This window comes from Petaurus breviceps, unplaced genomic scaffold, assembly GCF_028583685.1.
Source record: "Petaurus breviceps papuanus isolate PSGF00001 unplaced genomic scaffold, PetGlider_PUasm1.0 90925, whole genome shotgun sequence".
NCBI lineage: Eukaryota > Metazoa > Chordata > Mammalia > Diprotodontia > Petauridae > Petaurus > Petaurus breviceps.
The window spans coordinates 5,590,360-5,609,751 of record NW_027187380.1 but is presented as its reverse complement, the minus strand read 5'-3'; the positions used below and the strand labels follow the sequence as shown (position 1 = coordinate 5,609,751).

At 36.8% G+C, this 19,392-nt stretch overlaps 1 protein-coding gene across 1 annotated transcript in view; it reads left to right on the top strand.

The window, feature by feature from the left end:
- LOC138152755 (leucine-rich repeat-containing protein 37A-like) overlaps positions 1 to 19,392 on the top strand; it is a 68,938-nt gene that overhangs the window by 3,748 nt on the left and 45,798 nt on the right. Inside the window, exons 2-5 of the mRNA XM_069076845.1 lie at positions 1,285 to 1,356; positions 4,378 to 4,449; positions 13,936 to 14,007; positions 15,151 to 15,231. Coding sequence (XP_068932946.1) covers positions 1,285 to 1,356; positions 4,378 to 4,449; positions 13,936 to 14,007; positions 15,151 to 15,231 — 297 coding nt within the window. The remainder of the gene's footprint in view (positions 1 to 1,284; positions 1,357 to 4,377; positions 4,450 to 13,935; positions 14,008 to 15,150; positions 15,232 to 19,392) is intronic.

The window sequence follows — 19,392 nt, the reverse complement described above, 5'->3', positions numbered from 1 at the left end:
AGTGTTAAGTGTGAATAAATTCTAGGAGACAGAGTAGAGAGAAGAGCACACTATGTGAGAGGACCAGATCTGGGAATGAATTGTCCATTGTTATGGAATTAAGAGAGAGGAAACGAAACAGACACAAAGCACTGTTTTCCAAGCACTGGTTTCTGGGACCAGAGTGACTTACCTTACCTGTTTCTAAAGCATCTTGAGTGAGAAACTTGTCTAAAAGGCTTGGGCCTTTTGAGTCATAGTTATTTTGGGGTGTATCTTATCCACTCCTTGATTGGGAGCTCTTTGAGAGCAGGAATTCTATCTTATTTAATTTTTGTATCTTTCCCAGCACCCAGCACAGTGTTCTACATACAATAGGCAATTGATAAATGTTGAAGTTTGAAGCCTCTTGGCATCAACTTTTATCATTTATGAGGGTTTTCTCATGCTGCTTTTTCATTTTATAAGAGATTGTCTAGTTATCTGTCCATCAGTTCCTTTATAGTTGCTTATGGAGCAACTATAATTTATTTGAAATGTGCTTATTCCCACCTCCCACCCCAGTTGCCCCTGGTTTGTATGTAATATAATGTAATATAAACAATTGAATATAAACAAAAATTTCCTCTTGGGGAAATGGAAGAGGAAGGGCCTCAACATGGGTATTGTAGGGCCATAGAACTCTGCTTGCATGCAACTTACTCTATCGGTTCCCTTTTTTTCCCACCATTCCTTTAACCTCCAGTTGTCCCTAGACCCTACCAAACCAACTAATGTGTATGAAAAGATTCCCCAAAAGATACTCATCCAAAGTTTTTATATTGCCTGGCATATTGTGACTTCATACCTACTTGATAATATTGATTCAACTAACAAAAATTTGTTAAGTACTTATTGTGTACAAAGACACTTGAGACAAAAATAAGTAAGACTTGGACCCTGCCTTCAAAGCATTTACAATTTAGTCAACAAAGTATGACATACAAAGACAACTATAAAATAAAATAGACTATAACTTCATAAATTAGGCACAAATGAAATGCTATGATGGATCAGAGGAGGAAAAGAAAAAATGGGATAAATAGGAAAAGAAACAGCATTTTTTTTTCTGGAGATGCCCTTACCTCTCTTTGTTATTTAGCCTCTGTGATCATATTCATTTCTTTTACCAATTTCCTTATAGTAATTGCAAAGTTGAAAACTAAGTGTTAGAAATTGTTATGACTTTTTCTTGAAATATTCTTTATGAGAATTTCATGACTGTTCTCATCTTTATTTAGTGACATGAAGTGTGTTTTTCCACAGAGATTTCCATGGGAACTCTATTTCTATCATTGAGAGAGGTACCTGGAAGTCATACCCTTGGGCTGAGACTCTGTAAGTACAATTTTATCAGGTAAATGCGTAGAGCTAGACACATTTGAAATCAATTTTGATCTGTAGCATTGAGTTTAGAATCTCTGAGAAGCAGAAATTTTCCTCTAGATCCAAATCAGTTTTGAATTAAGGATCATCTTTCTGTCTGAATAAAATTATAAAATCTATCACATGGGTTGCATTTAGACTATGAATTCTACATGCATAAATTATGAGAGAAGGGGAAATGATTGAAACACATTCAGTACTTTTTTTCTTTAAATCTTTGTTCATGCTGGTTTATGTGTCATAACAGCAATTTAGCAAATTTAATCAAGACGGTGGTGATTAAAATGAAAAAATTAAGTCAATACAGTAATTTGATTAAAGTAAAAAGTCATAACCACCTAAGAAAAGGGTGAATGACTCAACTCTACTTATTTAGCTTCACCTTGTATTTGATTGATAAGGAAAGATTATGAGAACATACAGTTTATTTTATTCATGTGGATATTATAAACATAGATTTATGTACATGGGGCAGCTAGGTGGCACAGTGGATAGAGCACTGGGCCTGGAGTCAGGAAGACTCCTCTTCCTGAGTTCAAATCTGGCCTCAGAAACTTACTAGATGTGTGACCCTGGGCAAGTCACTTCTCACCTTTTGCCTTAGTTTCCTCATCTATAAAATGAGCTGGAGAAGGAAAAGGCGAACCAGTTTAGTATCTTTGCCAAGAAAACCCCAAATGGGATCACAGAGATTCAGACATAACTGAAATGACTGAACAACAGTATATGTGTGTGTATATGTATGTAGGTATATATATATAAAATTTAAATGTCCTACAAGTTAAGCATTTCAATATCATTTTGACACTCACAAAAGTATTAGAAAAAATACACATTAAAAATAAATTAAAAAGTGAGGATCATTCAAGAAAGACTTCATAGAAGAGAGATTACCTGAGCTGGGCCTTCAAAGGAAGAGAGAACTGTGTTGTAAGTAATAGGGACAGATTGCACAACTGCATGGAGACAGGAGAGGACAAGAAAAGATCAAGAAACATTATCTAGCAGTCCAGTTCAGCCGGAATAGAATGGGGGTAAAGGGGGATGGCATGAAACAAGGCTAGAAGGATCTGTTGGAATCAAATTGTGGAGGGCCTTAAATATGACACAGAAGAGTTTATCCTATACACAGCAAAAGAGCCCCAAAGGCAATGGTAGCTTAAATCTGTGGATTAAGAAGATCATTTTGACAGCTGTGTAAAGGGTGGATTAGAGAGGAGAGAGGCTGGAAGCAGGGAGATAAATTAGGGGACTATTATAATAATCCAGTTAAGAGGTGATGAGGCCAGTTGGCTTGTTAGTGGAGAGGAGAAGACTAATGCAAGAGATGTTAAGGAGACAGAATCAAATATACTTGGCAACTGATTGGATAGTGAGGTAGAAAAAAAGAGGTTTTGGGCCATAGAATTTAAAACTGAAAGAAACCTAAGAAACCCTCCAATTCTGCCTCTCATTTTACAAATGAAGAAAAGAGCAAAGCCCAAAGAATTGAATGGAGTTGCCCAAGCTTATATAGCTAGTTAAGTAAGTGGTGCTGGGACTCAGATTAAGGTTTTCAAACTCCAGAGGCAATGCTTTCTCCACCACACCACAACAAAATGAAATATTAGTTCAGTTCTGGTTTAGGGAATATTTACTTCATGTGTTTTTCTTTTAAGCAGTTTTAGAAAGTATATAGATTTGGTTCTGGATAAAGCTGGTTTGTTATTTGTTGTTGTTGTTTACCTATTTCAGTTGTGTCCAACTCTTCTTTTTTTTTTTTTTTAAAGCAATCGGGGTTAAGTAACTTGCTCAAGGTTACATGGCCAGGTGTTTCTGGGTGGGTGCTAAGTGTCTGAGCCCAGATTTGATCCCCAGGTCATCCCGACACTGGATCCAGTGCTCTTACTCGCTGTGCTTCCTGGCTGCCCCTGTGTCCAACTCTTCTTGATTCCATTTAGAGTTTTCTTGGCAAAGGCACTGGAGTGGTTTGCCATTTCCTTCTGCTTATTTTACAGATGAGGAAACTGAGGCAAGCAGGGTGAAGTGACTTGCCCAGGGTCACACAACTGGTAAGCATCTGAGGTCAATTTTGAACTCAGGTCTTCCTGACTCCATGCTTGGCGCTCTATCCACTGTACCACCTATACTTTAAATTTTTTTTTTAATTAATTTTATGGGTTAAAAATAGTATTTGAGGCTCAACAGATCAGTGCAATTCATTCTAGTTTTTGTTTCCACAGTTACCTTTAGTTCAAGTTTCTCCTTTTAGGGTTATTTTATTATAGCTTCTTATTTCCTAGTTTATACTTCATCTTTGTTGAAATTTGAAACCATTGTCTAGGTCAGAGGTGTCTTGAATCTTAGGAGGACTAGAAAAAGTAAGATCATAATTTCTACTGTCGCTACCTGCTTCTCTGCAGACCTATTCTTTGGTTCTGAGGTAAAAGGGAAAGAATGACAATAGGTCTAGCCACAGGAAGATGGCTTGTAAATGCAGCTAATGAGGGCTGAGCTTACCTAAATCAAGCTAGGAAACTATACCATAAGGTTTGTTACCAGCTAATCAGTGTAGAAATGGCATTTCTCTTTAATGCCACCAACATGTTGGCTTCAGTTGCTGTCCTTAATGAGCTACCATTTCTGTTTGGGAATTTCAAATAGAATCCATATATATTTATAACAGGCATAGATGGTAGGGAGAATCCTGCTCCTTAGCTACTCCATTAACGGAAAGTGAGAATTAAGTCAAGTGGTTTTGGGAGAAGAGAACTCTAGGAGACATAACTAGAGAGATTTAAATAAGGTTGAATAAAAGATGAAGCAGAAGAGCTAACCATATTTAATTTAGAACAACCAGATGGTGAAAGATAAAAGACAGGATAACAATCACTCTTTCTGGTGGCTGTCTTTCAGAAAGGAGGCAGCTCTCACTGAACAAATTGGTGTCCTGATTTGATGTTTGCTCCAAAAAATAACCTCTTTGTTTTCCAGAAATCTCAAGGATAATGCTTTGAACGAACTACACAAAAATTCCTTTGAAGGCCTGCTGTCCCTCCAGTATCTGTAAGTCACTTAATATTTAATGAGCACCAATAATGTTTTAGGCATATAATGTCTATGAAATTTCCATCTAAATCAGTCAGCAAGACAAAACACAGGGAAAAACCTCAATGACAATGGTCAAGTGTGGTGAATGGTTCTTAACATTATAATTATCCTTCAAAGAAAAGAAGAATCATATATTTAGAGTTGGCCACTAAAGATTATCTAGTCCATTCCTGCTTATTTTATAGCTAAAGGTTCCAAAGCTATCAAAAGCAAAGTGTCAGCTGAGGTCATCCAGGCACAAATGAAAAGGCCAGGATTCATGGTCTGGCACTCTCAACCATTGTTTGTGTTGTCTCCCATGTCCACAGGAAACTGTTTTGTCAGTGTCTGGAAATTATTTTGGGGGGATTTATATTAAGTGTTATTATACTACTTATTATTATAAGTGTTTTTCTATCATTACATTAAGTGAAGTGTGAACTTCAGCAAAAAAAAATAGAGAAGTGAAAGTTAAGTCCATATTTTTGTTTGATATATGTTCCAGGGAATAGAGTAAAATTTTATTCATGTCTATTAATTAGTCTACTGATTCATGCTTATTAATTATTCAAACCTTGATCAAGCACAACTTAGCCTTAATAGTTTCTGGTTTTTCCAGCAGTTTTTTTCCCAAATATTGAGCCCCTACCACAGTTGTAGGAATCTTTGAGATCATAGATCTACTATGAACATTTGCTTCTATATGTTGTGTGCCTTGTCTGCTTTAGTGTTAATAATATCTATTTTTTAATTATTTAAATAAAATGTCAGTATTAAATCAAATTTTTTGATGATCACTGCTTGTAGTATAGTTTGATATCTGGTAATTCCTTATGTGAAGGCTTCCTTCCTTGTGACCTTTTTTCACTGATAATACAAAGAAAAGCAAAAGAAAAGATTAAAATTTATCAGAAGATACAAAATGTTAACAATCTCAAGGAAAATAATATAAAAGGTCACAAAGTCACATGAAATTAGAAAGGTTTTGCACAAATAAAACCAATACAGTTAAAATTAGAAGGAAAACAGGAAACTGGGGGGAAATTTTGCAGCATTTTCTCTGATAAAGACCTCACTTCTCAAATATATAGGGAACTAGGCCAAATTTATCAAAATAAGGACCATTCCACAATTGATAAATGATCAAAGGATAGGAAGAGGCCATTTTCAGAAGAAGAAAACAAAGTTATCAATAGTCATATGGAAAAAAATGTTCTAAATCACTAATTAGAGAAATGCAAATTAAAACAATTCAGAGAGGGGTGGCTAGGTAGTGCAGTGAATAGAGCACTGACCCTGGTGTCAGGAGGACCTGAGTTCAAATCTGACCTCAGACACTTACTAGCCATGTGACCTTGGGCAAGTCACTTAACCCCAATTGCCCTGCCCTTCCCCCTCCAAAAAGCAACAAAACAAAACAAAACCAATTCTGAGGTATCACTTCATACCTATCAGATTAGCTGTTGATCACCTTTTCTTCCTTAATACTCTCTCCTTTCTTAAGTTTTTTGGATACCACTCTTTCCCAGTTCTCTTTCAGAGTGATCACTCCTCTGTCTACTTTGCTGGATCCTTATCTAAAGCGTGCCCTCTATACATAGGTGTCCCAAGAGATTGTGTCTTGGGCCCTCTTCTCTTTCTACCCTTTACACAATCACCATCTCTATGCTGATGATTCTCAAATCTTACCTATTCTGCCCCAGTCTCTTCACTGACTGACCTTCTCTGTCTTGCATCTCCAACCTCCTTCCAAGACATCTCAAACTAGATGTCCAGTAGATATCTTAAACTAAAGATATTCAAGATAAAACTCATGATATGCTCCTAAACCCTTCACCCCTCCTACCTTCCATATAACTATAGAGGGCAGCCCCATCCTCTCAGTCCCTCCGGCTTGCAACCTAGGGTGTTATCCTCGACTCCTTCTCTCATCTTCCATATCCAATCTATTGAAAAGCCTTGTCCCCACATCCATTCAGGGACTTTAACCACCTTAGGGCTTCCTCTCTAGAATGCTAAATTCATCTGGTTCTACTGCCAAGGCCTGCTTGAGTGCTCTGGGGATTCCTGGCTAGAGTACTTGCCTCACCAGGATCTTCCAACTGAGCCTCCTTTCTTAGTTGCGTTCTAGACTTCTGAATGTCCCCTTTTGCCAATCTAGGCTATGTAGACACTAATCTAGAGTTCACCATTTAGTGACATTTTTTTAAACTTTGATTTCTGGGTCTGTTTTGGAAGGCTTCACTTGGAAGAGTGAAGCCTGATGAGAAAATCTGTGCGGCCGTCTTGATATTTTATGCCATGTGGGAGGAAATGTGATGAGTAAAGTTGTGTGGTACATTTAATTTCTGAGCACTGGCTCCTCTTTCTCCTTCCCCCTGCAAGTTTATGAGCAGACACTGAGAGTCAGAAACTGAGGAATAAGCTTTTATTTTGGCTGAGAACTAATGGGGTATGTTGGTGAGATTGCAGTTAGTTGCTGGGAACCATCATCATTCTCTTAATACAGGACAGCTTCCAAGCACTCCAGGCTAGCTAGCATCTGTATGTAGGACAAAAGGTTTGCTTGGATCTACACAGACCAACACTGACACATATGTGAGGCATTTGACTAAATCTCTGAATCCTTGCTCATGTTTGTCTGCTCATTGATCTCCAAGTGGCTTTGTAGGTTTTCAGAGAATTTGACATTTCTCGGCCTTCTGATTCTGGGTCACTTTAATCATATGTGCACAAATGAAGCCAGTGTATTAGAAAAAATAGCAACATTGGCCTTAACAAACTTGGGATAATAGCAAAACTATGAAAGTTCTTAAATTTCAGCTATTCTGTGGATGTAGCCAATGCAAGAGTGTTTCTTTTTTCTCTGGGTCAGTGCTTTATTGGAATATTATGTGACACAGAGAATCTGCAAAAAATGCATCTGTCAATGAGTATCTTCAAAAATGATATCTGTCAACTGCTGCCTTTAATTGCTTTCTCTGGCCAATCTAATACTCTCAGAAATCTCTCTTCATGTTCTAGTATCTTTCCAAAGACAATGAAATAATCTAGATATATCAAAACATCCAGATATTTCATATACCTGACTACTTTATCAGCCATTGGAAAGAGGTGGATGTTCCCCGTATGCCTTGGGAATGTGTTCAAATTGGTTAAAAAAAAGTCCAGCTGGCATATGAAAGCAAAGCAATCTTTACTCTCTTCTTCAACCATTGAAATATGATAAAATCTATTATATGAATCTAAAACTGAGAATCACTGGCTGAGTATCAGATGATCCAAGGAATTTTGAAAGCATGACATAATTACTGGCCTGCTTTTGTTAGTTTGTTCAAAGTCTGGTAGTATGCACATATTTGTATTTCTCCGTTATTTTTCTTTACCACTACCAGAGGTGATAGGTTCAGGCTATTAGATTCTGTGATGATGTCATTAACTAGCAGTTCTTTCAGATGGTTTTTAAGATCTTCCACCAAAGACAAAGGAATCTTTCTAGATAATTCCTAGGGCAGAAATGTGATCAAGTGAGTTGGATTCTAGAGGTTGCCACTTGGGAATATCCCGTGTCTCATTCATGCATCTAGTGCACACTTGTCCTCAAACTATCTTTCCACTCTTCTGGTACTTGATTGTTGTCCTTAATTCTCAAAGAGGACCAAGATGACATCACTATGTTAGAGTCAAGTTACAGTGCATCTGAAGTACAGTACTTAGAAGTAAAAAAAAACGAAATAACTCAGTATCCACTCTTGAGTTTGAAAAGTCAGTGCGTTCACTGCCATCCCTTATTTCTCTTCTTTCATAGGCTCCTGCACAGGCTGCCTGAATAGTCGAAGTGTAAGGATATTGGGTCCCAACTTGCTGCTTGTAATATCCTGCTAGTATACTGAATTTGCTGGATTTGATTCCATTCATTACTGGCATTCTAGTGAGAGTAGGTGGATCTGGTCATATTAGAGCTAAGGTGTTCATTTTCCTACTGACACAAACAAATATTCCTTGGGGAACTTCAAACTCACCTTGACCTCTCCCAAATATGAGTAATCTTAGTTAATCAGTCTACCAAGTCCAAGCTCCTTCATAGGCTGTAAAGCTACCTTCTTCAAAAGTCTCATAAAATGATTAGAAGATGCTAGTAATCCTCCATCAAGGATTGCATTATATGAATTATATATCTTCACCATTACCTGAGCATAGAGTCTTATGAGTTCAAGTGGAAGAGACCCATAAGGAATTGATGACAAAGTCTCAAGGCATGAGGCAATCTCTTTTGCTGGACCCTATCTTCTTTTGCCAATGCTGGTTCCAGACATTTTAGCCTCTGGAAGACTAGTGTGGCATTTTTTTCACTAGTGCACCCAACATATGTATGGATACCTAATCTACAACTGTAATGGAAGGTGAGTCTGCTTCTCTGGTTGATATTCTAGTGGAAGTGTTCTTGTATCTAGCCTTCATAGCCTACTCTTGGTTCTTTACCTCTATAAGAAAAAGAGTTTTATTCACTGTTCTATCTCTTACTTAATCCTCTATGCTGGGGCAGCTAGGGGGTGTAGTGCATAAAGTGCCAGTCTTGGAATCAGGAAGACTCGTCTTCCTGAGTTCAAATCTGACCTCAGACACTTACTAGCTGTGTGACCCTAGGCAAGTCACTTCACCCTGTTTGCCTCAGTTCTTCATCTGTAAAATGAGCTGGAAATGGCAAACCACTCCAGTATCTTTGCCAAGAAAACCCCAAATGGGATCAGAAAATGTCAAACGTAACTGAAACAACTGAACAACAATAAATCCTCCGTGGTCTTCTGCCTTTAAACTTGCATCTGCAGGGTTTGTTGTTGTGAGTGTTTGTCCTTAATTTTCAAAAAGAACCAATGACATCACAGGGCGAAGTCTTGACTCATGAGTGAATTAGATTTAAGTGAGGCAGAGTTGCACAAAGTCATGAACCTCACTCTTCAAAGTCTGGTGACAAGATAAAAGTCTAGGTCCCTTGCTTTGCTTCCTTGGCTCACACTGGAGCAGTGGAGGTTTTGAGTCCTTCTCTGTAGAGGTACTATGTTTCTCTGTTTCTTAGCGTTTGCCATATCTCAGTTGATTTTGGTGTCAGTAGCTGACTCAAGATCAGTGATGTAATAAAGATCACTGTGATTTTTACTGTGATGTGAAAGCAGAAGAATGAATGTGCAGAGAGCACAGCTCACCCGCTTGCCCTCGTGTCTGCCCCCTAGTATCTGTCTTCTGTTAGTCCTGAGCTCTGGTAGGGTCTATTTAAGTTAACATCACTCATATTTTTGGATATCTTAAACATGGAATAATCTCTTAAAAATATGGGTGCTGAAATGGTTGAAAAGTATTTTGGTGTAATAGGTGTTAAAATACACAGAGGTCTCTTGATATTAGGTATAGACAAAGAGCATAAGTCTGATGACATAAAACATTGAAAAGAAATGTAAAAGACTTGGAGGATTGCAAGAAATTAAGTCAGGGGAAATCATTCAGGAAGAATTTGATCATTCAGATTATTTCACAGTGCCTGGGAATTAATGTCAGTCTCTCTCCAAGGAGGAGGAGGAGGAGTTGTTTTAAAAAGTAGTTCCTGGGCAGCTGGGTGGGGCAGTGAATAGAACATCGGCCCTGGAGACAGGAGGACCTGAGTGCAAATTCAGACTCAGACACCTGACCCGCTTACTAGCCATGTGACTTTGGGCAAGTCACTTTACCCCAATTGTCCTCAAAAAAGTGAAAAATTTTTTAAATTAAAAAAAATAAAAAGTATCTCCTCTTGTGAAAAGGAAGAAGACATGCTTACAGAGAGCCATGGTTAACTCTGAGAAAGACAACTTTCTCTGTAGGCAAGGGTGACAAATGTTGACAAACAGTAATCATGAAAAGCTGCACAGTAGCACAATAAGTAAGACTGTTGCACTCCGGATCTGCCTGTCCCTTCCATTATGTCCCTTGGAATGCCTGCTCCATAATTAACAAATTTCTTCTTGCCTTTTTTTCTTTTTTAATTTAATTTTTAATTAGCAGAAATATTTTCTCTTTTCCACTTCTCTACCCTTGAAAACAAAACAAAATATTTGTAACAAATATGCATAGTTAAGTAAAACTAATTCCTGCATTGTGTTGGGACTCCCAGATGTAAGAAATGTTTATTGGTTCCCATTTACAGGGGTTTTTTTTTCCCTTTCAGGCAGGTTTAAGGGGTATATATCCTACATGCAGCAGAATCATACCTTAGGGGTACTAGTCTTGTCTATATTTGGTTGACTTTTGCCTCTTAAATCAGTTAAATTTAGTGATATATATATAACTATATTATTCTTTGTTTATAGGAGAGCCAGGACCCAAGAGATCAGGTACCCTACTTGACTTTGCCTATAAGCTTCTTCCCCAGGTGGTAGAAACCAGCAATATGGAAGGCAAAGTTTTCTATTTTGGCTTTTCTCTCCTACTTTTATTCCAAAACAGATCAAAAGCTAAGTTCAAAGAGGATAGCTAGGGTGTACTTGACTTTGCTGTTTCCATAGTAATTCCATCATAATCCAAGCACAAGTGTATTACATAATAATACACACAATACAATACCTATGAGATCAGATTTTCCTCCTTGCATTAGAACCTCTGTTCTACTTGTTTGCTATATGAACTTTGTGCATTTGTTTGTGAACATTGGAATTCATGGGTTCCCCCTTTATTTTTTTGTTTTTTCTTCTGCCTTTGATCTTTAATAAATCTCAATTGCTATTCCCATTGCAACTAATCTCTAAAGTATGTAATTTTGTGGATGTACACAGGTAGTTTTTTTCCCCCTTTTCAGTTTAAAGTTCTTTTGACAGATTTAAAAGACATCAGGCAAATTTATTCTTAACCTCCCTTTGTTAGGTATACTCCGTTCCCAGAAGACTGTCCTTGCTATATTTTAAGCTATGCTCCAGAAATCCTCAATTAAGAAGACAGTCGTCTTCTTCTTCTTCTTCTTCTTCTTCTTCTTCTTCTTCTTCTTCTTCTTCTTCTTCTTCTTCTTCTTCTTCTTCTTTTGCCTTTTGGAGGGCAATGGGGGTTAAGTAACTTGCCCAAGATTACACGGCTAGTGTTTTTGTATGTGTTAAGTGTCTGAGGCCAGAACCAAACTCAGGTCCTCTTGACTCCAGGGCCAGTGCTTTACTCACTGCGCCACCTAGCCACCCCTGAAGACAGTCTTCTTAATTAACTTGCTTGAAAATTACAGAGAATGGGAGAGATGCCATAAGAATTTTCAAGTAAAGAGAGGAAATGGAGTCTCCCAAATATAAACCAATGAGCTTGACTTCAACTCTTAGCAAAAATCTTTTTTTTTTTTTAAGCAATCGGGGTTAAGTAACTTGCTCAAGGTTACACGGCCAGTTATTATTTCTGGGTGTGGTGCTGAGTGTCTGAGCCCGGGATTCGATCTCCAGGTCATCCCAACACTGGAGCCAGTGCTCTTACTCGCCGAGCCACTAAGCAATTGCCTCTAAGCAATTGGGGTTAATCAAGTTTACACGGCCAGGTGTTTCTGGGTGGGTGCTAAGTGTCTGAGCCCGAGATTCGATCTCCAGGTCAGTCTGACACTGGAGCCAGTGCTCTTACTCGCTGTGCTACCTGGCCGCCCCTCTTAGCAAAATTCTTAAATGTATTGTTAAAGGGATGGTTAGTGAACACCTAGAAAAGGGCTATACAGAGAAGCAGCATAGCTTCATTAAGAACAGTTCATGTCAGACTAACATTTTTATTTTCCTTTTTAAAAAAACAATATTGCTAAACTGATAAATCAGTACATCTATAGTTAAAATTTACCTAGATTTTAGCCAAGCTTGTGGCGAAATCTCTCATGCTATTCTTTTGCGGGGAAATGAAAAACTGGGCTAGGAAATAGTAAAATTAGGGTGATTCAGAATATAACATCTTAATTTAAGAAAATAAACTTCACAAATTCAGGATGAAGGCAAAATTAAATAGAAATTGCCTGAAAAAATATCCTGATTTGGTTTTGGCATGTTAAAAGCTCAATGCAAGTGAACAGTATGAAATGATAGGCAGGAGAGCTAGTGATATCTTATTGTTTGTCCTTTGTTTTCAAAGAGGCCCAAAAATATCACAAGCATGATGTCCTGACATGTGAGTGAAGCAGATTTAAGTGAGGCAAAACTTCACAAAATTGTCAGCCTCACTTTCTCCTCTAGAGTTATTGAAGTCTGGTAGCAGGACAAAAGTCAAGATGACTGGTAATGGCCCAGGATGCAGTGGATGACCTAGGACTTTCTAAATTCGTTTCCCAGGCCCCCATTTAAATTTGAAGTGATATCTTAGACTGTTTTCTGGTAGGCAGAGCATCCTAGAATGAGTAGGATATATAGTCCTGCTATATGATAACATGGTTATTTCTATTTATTCAATTCTGAGCACTACATTTCAGGAAAAGCATTGATAAACTGGAAAGTATCCAGAGAAGGGCAACCAAAATGCTACTGGACTACAAGTTCATTCTACATGAGCTTTGTTTGAAGGAACTGAGGGTGTTTATACTAAATTAGAGAAGACTTGGGGGGAACATAATAGCGATCTTCAATTTTTTGCAGGGCTGTCAGGTGCAAGAGAGATTTGTTCTGTTCTGCTTTGGGGTGGAGCGGAGTAGACAGAATCAGGAGTCGTAGGCAGAAGTTCCAAGGGGCAAATTTGACCTTGATGTTGGGAAACATTTTCTAACATTGAGCTAACCAAAAGTGGAATGTGCTGCCTTATAAGGTCATACATTTTTAAGACTTCATTGAAGGTCTTCACACGAATGCTAGATGACCACTCATTGGGTATGTTGTAATTCTTTTTCAAGTATAGATTTGACTAGATGGCCACAGAGGTCCATTATAACTTTGAAATTCTGCGATTCTGTCTGGAAAATACCTATCAATAGTTGGAAAAATAGCTCTTTTCCACTTTATTTCTCCTGATAATCACCTACACCTAGACATATGGAACTACACAAAAGAGAAACTGATGGAACAATAACTTGGGGGTTTCTCTTTAAGGGCAATAAATCAGATTTGCATAATTGAATCAAAGTTCTTTGATTTATATAATTTGATAACTGGAAAGATACCTTAAGATGTCATTTGGTTCATTCCCCTAGCTTTGTGTAATCATTACCAATATCAGTTTAAATCTTCATTTGCAAATCCTGTTGTTGATGATATCCAAAGAAATTTTTTAAAAGGAAGAAGGGGGGTCAAAATTCCAAGTTGTCAAAGAATAAGCTAACAATTATAAAATTATTGAGTGAAAATTACTTGTTGACTAAGAAGATAATATTTTAAATAATATAATACATTCATTTAAATTAGATATCTAACAAAAATAGCCAGTCAATTGAAGCAGTAGTTTAGTCATTGCTATTGAAAGGTGTTAGAGTTTGAATTATTTTCCTTTTAATTTTTATAGGGATTTATCCTGCAATAAAATCCATGTTATTGAGAGGTTTGCCTTTGAACCATTACCTTTCTTGCAATTTTTGTAAGTTAGAAATATTTCTTTATCTTATATTGAAAATGTTTCCATAAAATATGATTCTAGAATCTTTGGTATTAGAGAATTAAAATTTTGTTAGTGGAAAACTGGTAGATTACTGAAAAATCTATAGTAAAAATGAATAGTAAAAAATGTAGGCTGGAGAAATTACGTTAGAAAAACAAAGATCAGGGGCGGTTAGGTGGCGCAGTGAGTAGAGTGCTGGCCCCGGAATCAGGAGGACCTGAGTCCAAATCCGGCCTCAGACACTTGACACACTTACTAGCCATGTGACCTTGGGCAAGTCACTTAACCCCAACTGCCCTTCCTCCCTCTCCAAAAAGAGAAAAAAGAAAAACAAAGATCAACAATTATTTTATTAATAATCAACAGTTATTTAGTTAATGCTTTCTTTAATTCAACAAGTTATTTATTAAGGGCCTATTGTGTACCAGGCACTGTGTTAGGACCTTGGGATAATTCAGAGCCAAAAACAAAATTGTCCTAGCCTAGTTTACATTTACATTGTTTGGGAAGAAACAATATGAATACAGGTAAATGCAAAATATATACAAATATATTCTCTGCAGTGGGGAGGACACTAGCAAGTGGGGAGATCAGGACAGGACTCCCTCTAGTGGGAAGCGTTGCTTGAACCAAGCCTTCAAGGAACATAGGGTTTCTATCTGGCATAGGAAGGAGTTCGTTCCAGGGATGAGGGAATGCTCATTCTATATCTGACACTGAAGTTTATGTGTTAATATGAAAATGCAAATAATATAATTTTAGAACTGAAAGTGTCCTTTGAGCTTATCCAACCCACCCCATTCCTTCCCCTTATTTCAGAGGTGAGAAAATATGGTCCCAAAGAGACTGTCATCTATTTCAAAGGCTTCTTGGTAAAGTAAAATGAATTTACCAAGGAAGTGAAATGACTTGCCCTATTTATATATCTAGTTAGTTGTACAGTTAAGATCATTATAAGCAAATAATACCTTGTACAGTGCCATGTGACTAATGGGTACTAATTAAATATTAATCAACTAAATTAATGTTATAGAGTAGTAAATGTTTTATTATATTCACATATAAATTAAAAACACCAATAAATGCACTGAAAGAAGATATTTTTGCTTTTCCTTTTTATAGAAACCTTGGTTGCAATTTACTTAAAAAACTCAGCTATGGAACATTTCAAGCCTGGCATGGAATGCAGTTTTTGCAGAAGTTGTAAGTGTAATAAAATAGATATGTAAAAATTATTAACTAGATTCTGAACCTTTATTGGTTAGTTATTTTTTAGTCCAGTGCTTCTTAAACTGTGGGTCACTAGCCCATATGGGGTCACATAACAGAATGTGGAGGTCACAAAAAATTTGACAATAATAAAAGGTTTCTGAATACACAACGACTGAAAATTAATTCAAACACGCAATTAATTCGAAGTGTTTCTGGGAGTGCTTGTCTGTGCTGCTTCACTTGGTTCTGAACACCCAACATGCATTCTTTGCTCTGTGCGTGCCATCACACCATGCAGCACCAACAAACACTGCCAGAAACACCTCTGCTCATATTCAAGACATAAAATGGTAAAATTACATGTATAGCAAAGAATTGTTTTGAGATAAATTTATTACTTATTATCAATAAATGTTTGATATGTATACCTATTTTATATACCTACATATCCTCGGTCGTGTAAAAATTTCTCAGGCAAAAAGGGGTCACCAAACACTTACTGTGTGACCTTGGTCAAGTCACTTAATCCCAATTGCCCTGCTTTCCCCCCCTCCAAAAAGACAAAAAATAAAAGGGGATCACTAGTGGAAAAAGTTTAAGCATTGTCAAGAACCTTGGGAGGTAGAGCTTCATGATGTACGTTTTACAGATGAGGAAACTAAGGTACAAAGAGGCTAACAGACTTGCCCAATTCATAAATTTAATTCTCCATTAGTATAAAATACTAATACCTACTTTAGCTTAGGCCAGGTCTTTGGAATTGATGAACCAATCCTACCATGCTGGTTACAGCATTATAGTAATGATCAAGTTTTGCTTTTTTGATACTAGATCAGGTTGGAAAGAGTTAAGGTGGGCTTCAGAGAGTCTGAACATTTGTACGGCATATTTTTTCGTCTCATTATTTGGTCCAGTGCAAAATACAAAACTATTTGTATGCAAATATGTTTGAAAAATATGAATCTTGCTAAGCATACATGAAATGCTTGACCAAGATGTGGCCACATGCCATATCTTCTTAATTAGCTATTAAGATTCTTCTGTACTATGAAGAAGAAGGAGTTCCTAAAAAGAACTTCTACATGGTGTCCATGGATTATATTTCTCTGTTGTTGAGGTACTACATCTTTTGCACACTCTACCAAGAAGCCATAGACACTATCTTCAGAACTTGCCTTACCATTACTCAGTATCACAGACAATTATGGGTCTATAATCTGAGTTTATTTGTTATGTCTTCACAGGGGTTACTTGATCATATGCAGTAAGTACACAATAACAGGAAGGGGACTGTACTGTACATCTATTGTCTCTACCTTCACTTTACAAAGAATTTCTGAAATGGCAAAGGAGCAAATTTGCCAAACTGCAATGGCAAGAATTAGGACTAGCTATGGTGGAAAGAAATAAATCTTGATTCTTGGACTTTGTAATCTAAAGAAAGCTAATGCACAGATATCTGCAAAGGATTAATAAATTCAAATTAGTCGATTAAATTAGTAAAATCAAATAAGATTTGACAGAGGGGTGATCCTTACTTTGACTTGCAGCCAAATAAAAAATAGACACAGATTTACCTCACATGATTCCATTTACTATATTGAAATGAGAACTTTTATTGATCTTTTTCCTCAGACAAACCTCCAAGGGAGACTATATTGAACCTAAATTTCATATACAGATTAGCACCATGAAATATTTTCTTGAAAGGTAGAAGAATGTGATTTTCTTAATATCTAAAAAGGGCAATAATCAGTCATTAAGTAATTATCACCCAGTAAGTATCATGAATATATTACCTAGCATGAGTGAATAGCAAATGTCATCTGAACAAGTTAGAATTACATAAGCCAAGATACCATCTTGGTAGGTATCTTGAAAGATGCCTGAAACATAAATCATATATATGTCAAGTATATACAGTGTCCCAAGATTCTTAGTGCAGTTTTAAGTTTTAATAGCTTAGTAAATTAGTAAAATACCATTCTTTTAATGGTAGCAATAATTATATATCTTTCAGATGAAGTCAGGACTGAAATATGACACAGAAAACCTTAAGTAGTTGTTATTCCCTAATACTGAATATACTTTTTCCTGGCTTTAAAGTACTTCTCCTTCATTAACCTACACAGGCCCAGACTGATGACTTATCTTTGAATTTTTCAGTTAATGTAGTGGTTCTTAGAAGAGTGATCTTCATGTTCATAAAAACTAAAGTCTGATACATTGAAAAGATATACAAGCATAATAACTACTTGCTTTTACATAATACTTTATAATTCTCAAAGTCCTTTCAAATTATTTCTGCCATTTAATCCTTGAGATGACCCTGTGAGGTATATAGTGTAGGTATTGTTTTTCCCATTTTTCTAATGAGGAAGCTAAGGCTCAGAAAAGTTAAGGAATACTCTCATGGTAATATAGGACAGAGCTGGGGCTTTAAGCCATTCTTTCTGATTTTGTCTAGTGTTTTTTTCACTATCCCACCTTGCCTTGCAAATGGCTATAGGTTCCATGCTGCTTTTCTGTGACACCCTGATCCCAGAGCATTGAAAATGAGAGAAAATTTAAAATATTCTCATTTATTTCTTTGCCTCTCCCTATTAAGACTGCCAGTCTTTCAGCTGTGGTCACTTTGTGAAAGGGATGATTTAGACTCCTATTGATCTCTTCTTGTCTTCCTAGTTCTCTTACAATGATATATAGACAGGGGGGTATGTGTGTGTGTATGTATGTGTGTGTGTGTGGCTATCTCTGTCTCTGTGTATCTATGCCTGTGTGTAGGTAAAGGTACTTGCATAATGCAAGACTTCATAATGCATAGACATAAAATATAGTCTTTTAGTTTTGGACTACCACTACTATTCAAGAAGCTTAATGACGGTGACTGCCTCTTAACCTCAGCCTGCCTTAAAAGGCAGCAGCTAAAAGATTTCCCCTTTCTCCTCTAATATCTGATTGCCAGGCAGCAGGCTGACCTGCCTGCTATTTTTTTTCCCAGAAGTCCATGACTATGCTGGGTAATACTAATAATATGTTATATATGTATAGTGTTTTTAAAGCTTTAAAATATTTTACAGTGCCTTACCACCTTTCTTATTTGACATTGCTTGAAGTTGTGTCTCTAGAATCTAGATTAAGACAAACAACTTACTTTACAAAGCCACTAACCAGATATCAAATGATTCTGATTTATTATTTTTGCCAAACTGAGCTACATTCATGTTCATACTCAACCCCAGTGCAATCTACCTGGTGTTCGTTGCCTTTTGGATAGCAGTAGAAACACATAAGGGTTAAAAGCAACGAGATCACTTTTTGTTATATAATGGAATCCTGGCAGCTTCTGCATACATACAGTAAAATGTAAACATTACAAATGAATGACCAAGGTCTAGTCTATCCCTTGGTATAGTATAGGATACATTAAAACTTTATTTTGTTTCGTTTGTAATGACTTGAAAGCCCCCATGTTGCCAATACCTGGTGATTATTCCAGGGAACTAAAATTTGCTAACATTTATTTACGTTAGGAAAGATTCTTCCTCAATGGCACTTCATTCTTTCAACTTCTTTAACATGGAAGCTTTAAAAAAAAATCCTTGTGGTCTTTTGTGGTCTTTCCCCTGACCTCCATATTTAATACAACTTTTAAGACTTAGTTTTATCAGTCAGAGTAATGGACTTGATGGTCTTTCTGAATCTGTGGTAACTCCACATGCAAATTGAAATGACAATTAGACCACTACAAATTAGCCCCAAATTTTTCACACAACTTTGTAAGCCATTTCTCATGCAGCTTCTCTATACATTCCTTTGTTGTAGTGTCCAAATGCCACAGGCATTTCAGATTTTTTGTAAGCTTTTCTTTACCCTTATGTTATTTGGGTACTTAGGAATTAGTTCTTAGCTGGGAACAAAGACGCCAAGAGATGATTTGAGTATAATCACAAGTAGCCCAAAGCTATTAGAATTCAAAGCCATATGATCATTGTACATTCCAAGTTTCTGTTCATTGATCAGTGGAACCATTAAAAAAAAATCAACCAATCTGTTTCAACAAGAAGGTTTTGCCAAGGTTCTTTCCAGGGAAATGATTGAAAAGTAAGATAATCATTCCAGATTCAGTAACCTCTTTTCCTGAGAAAGGGC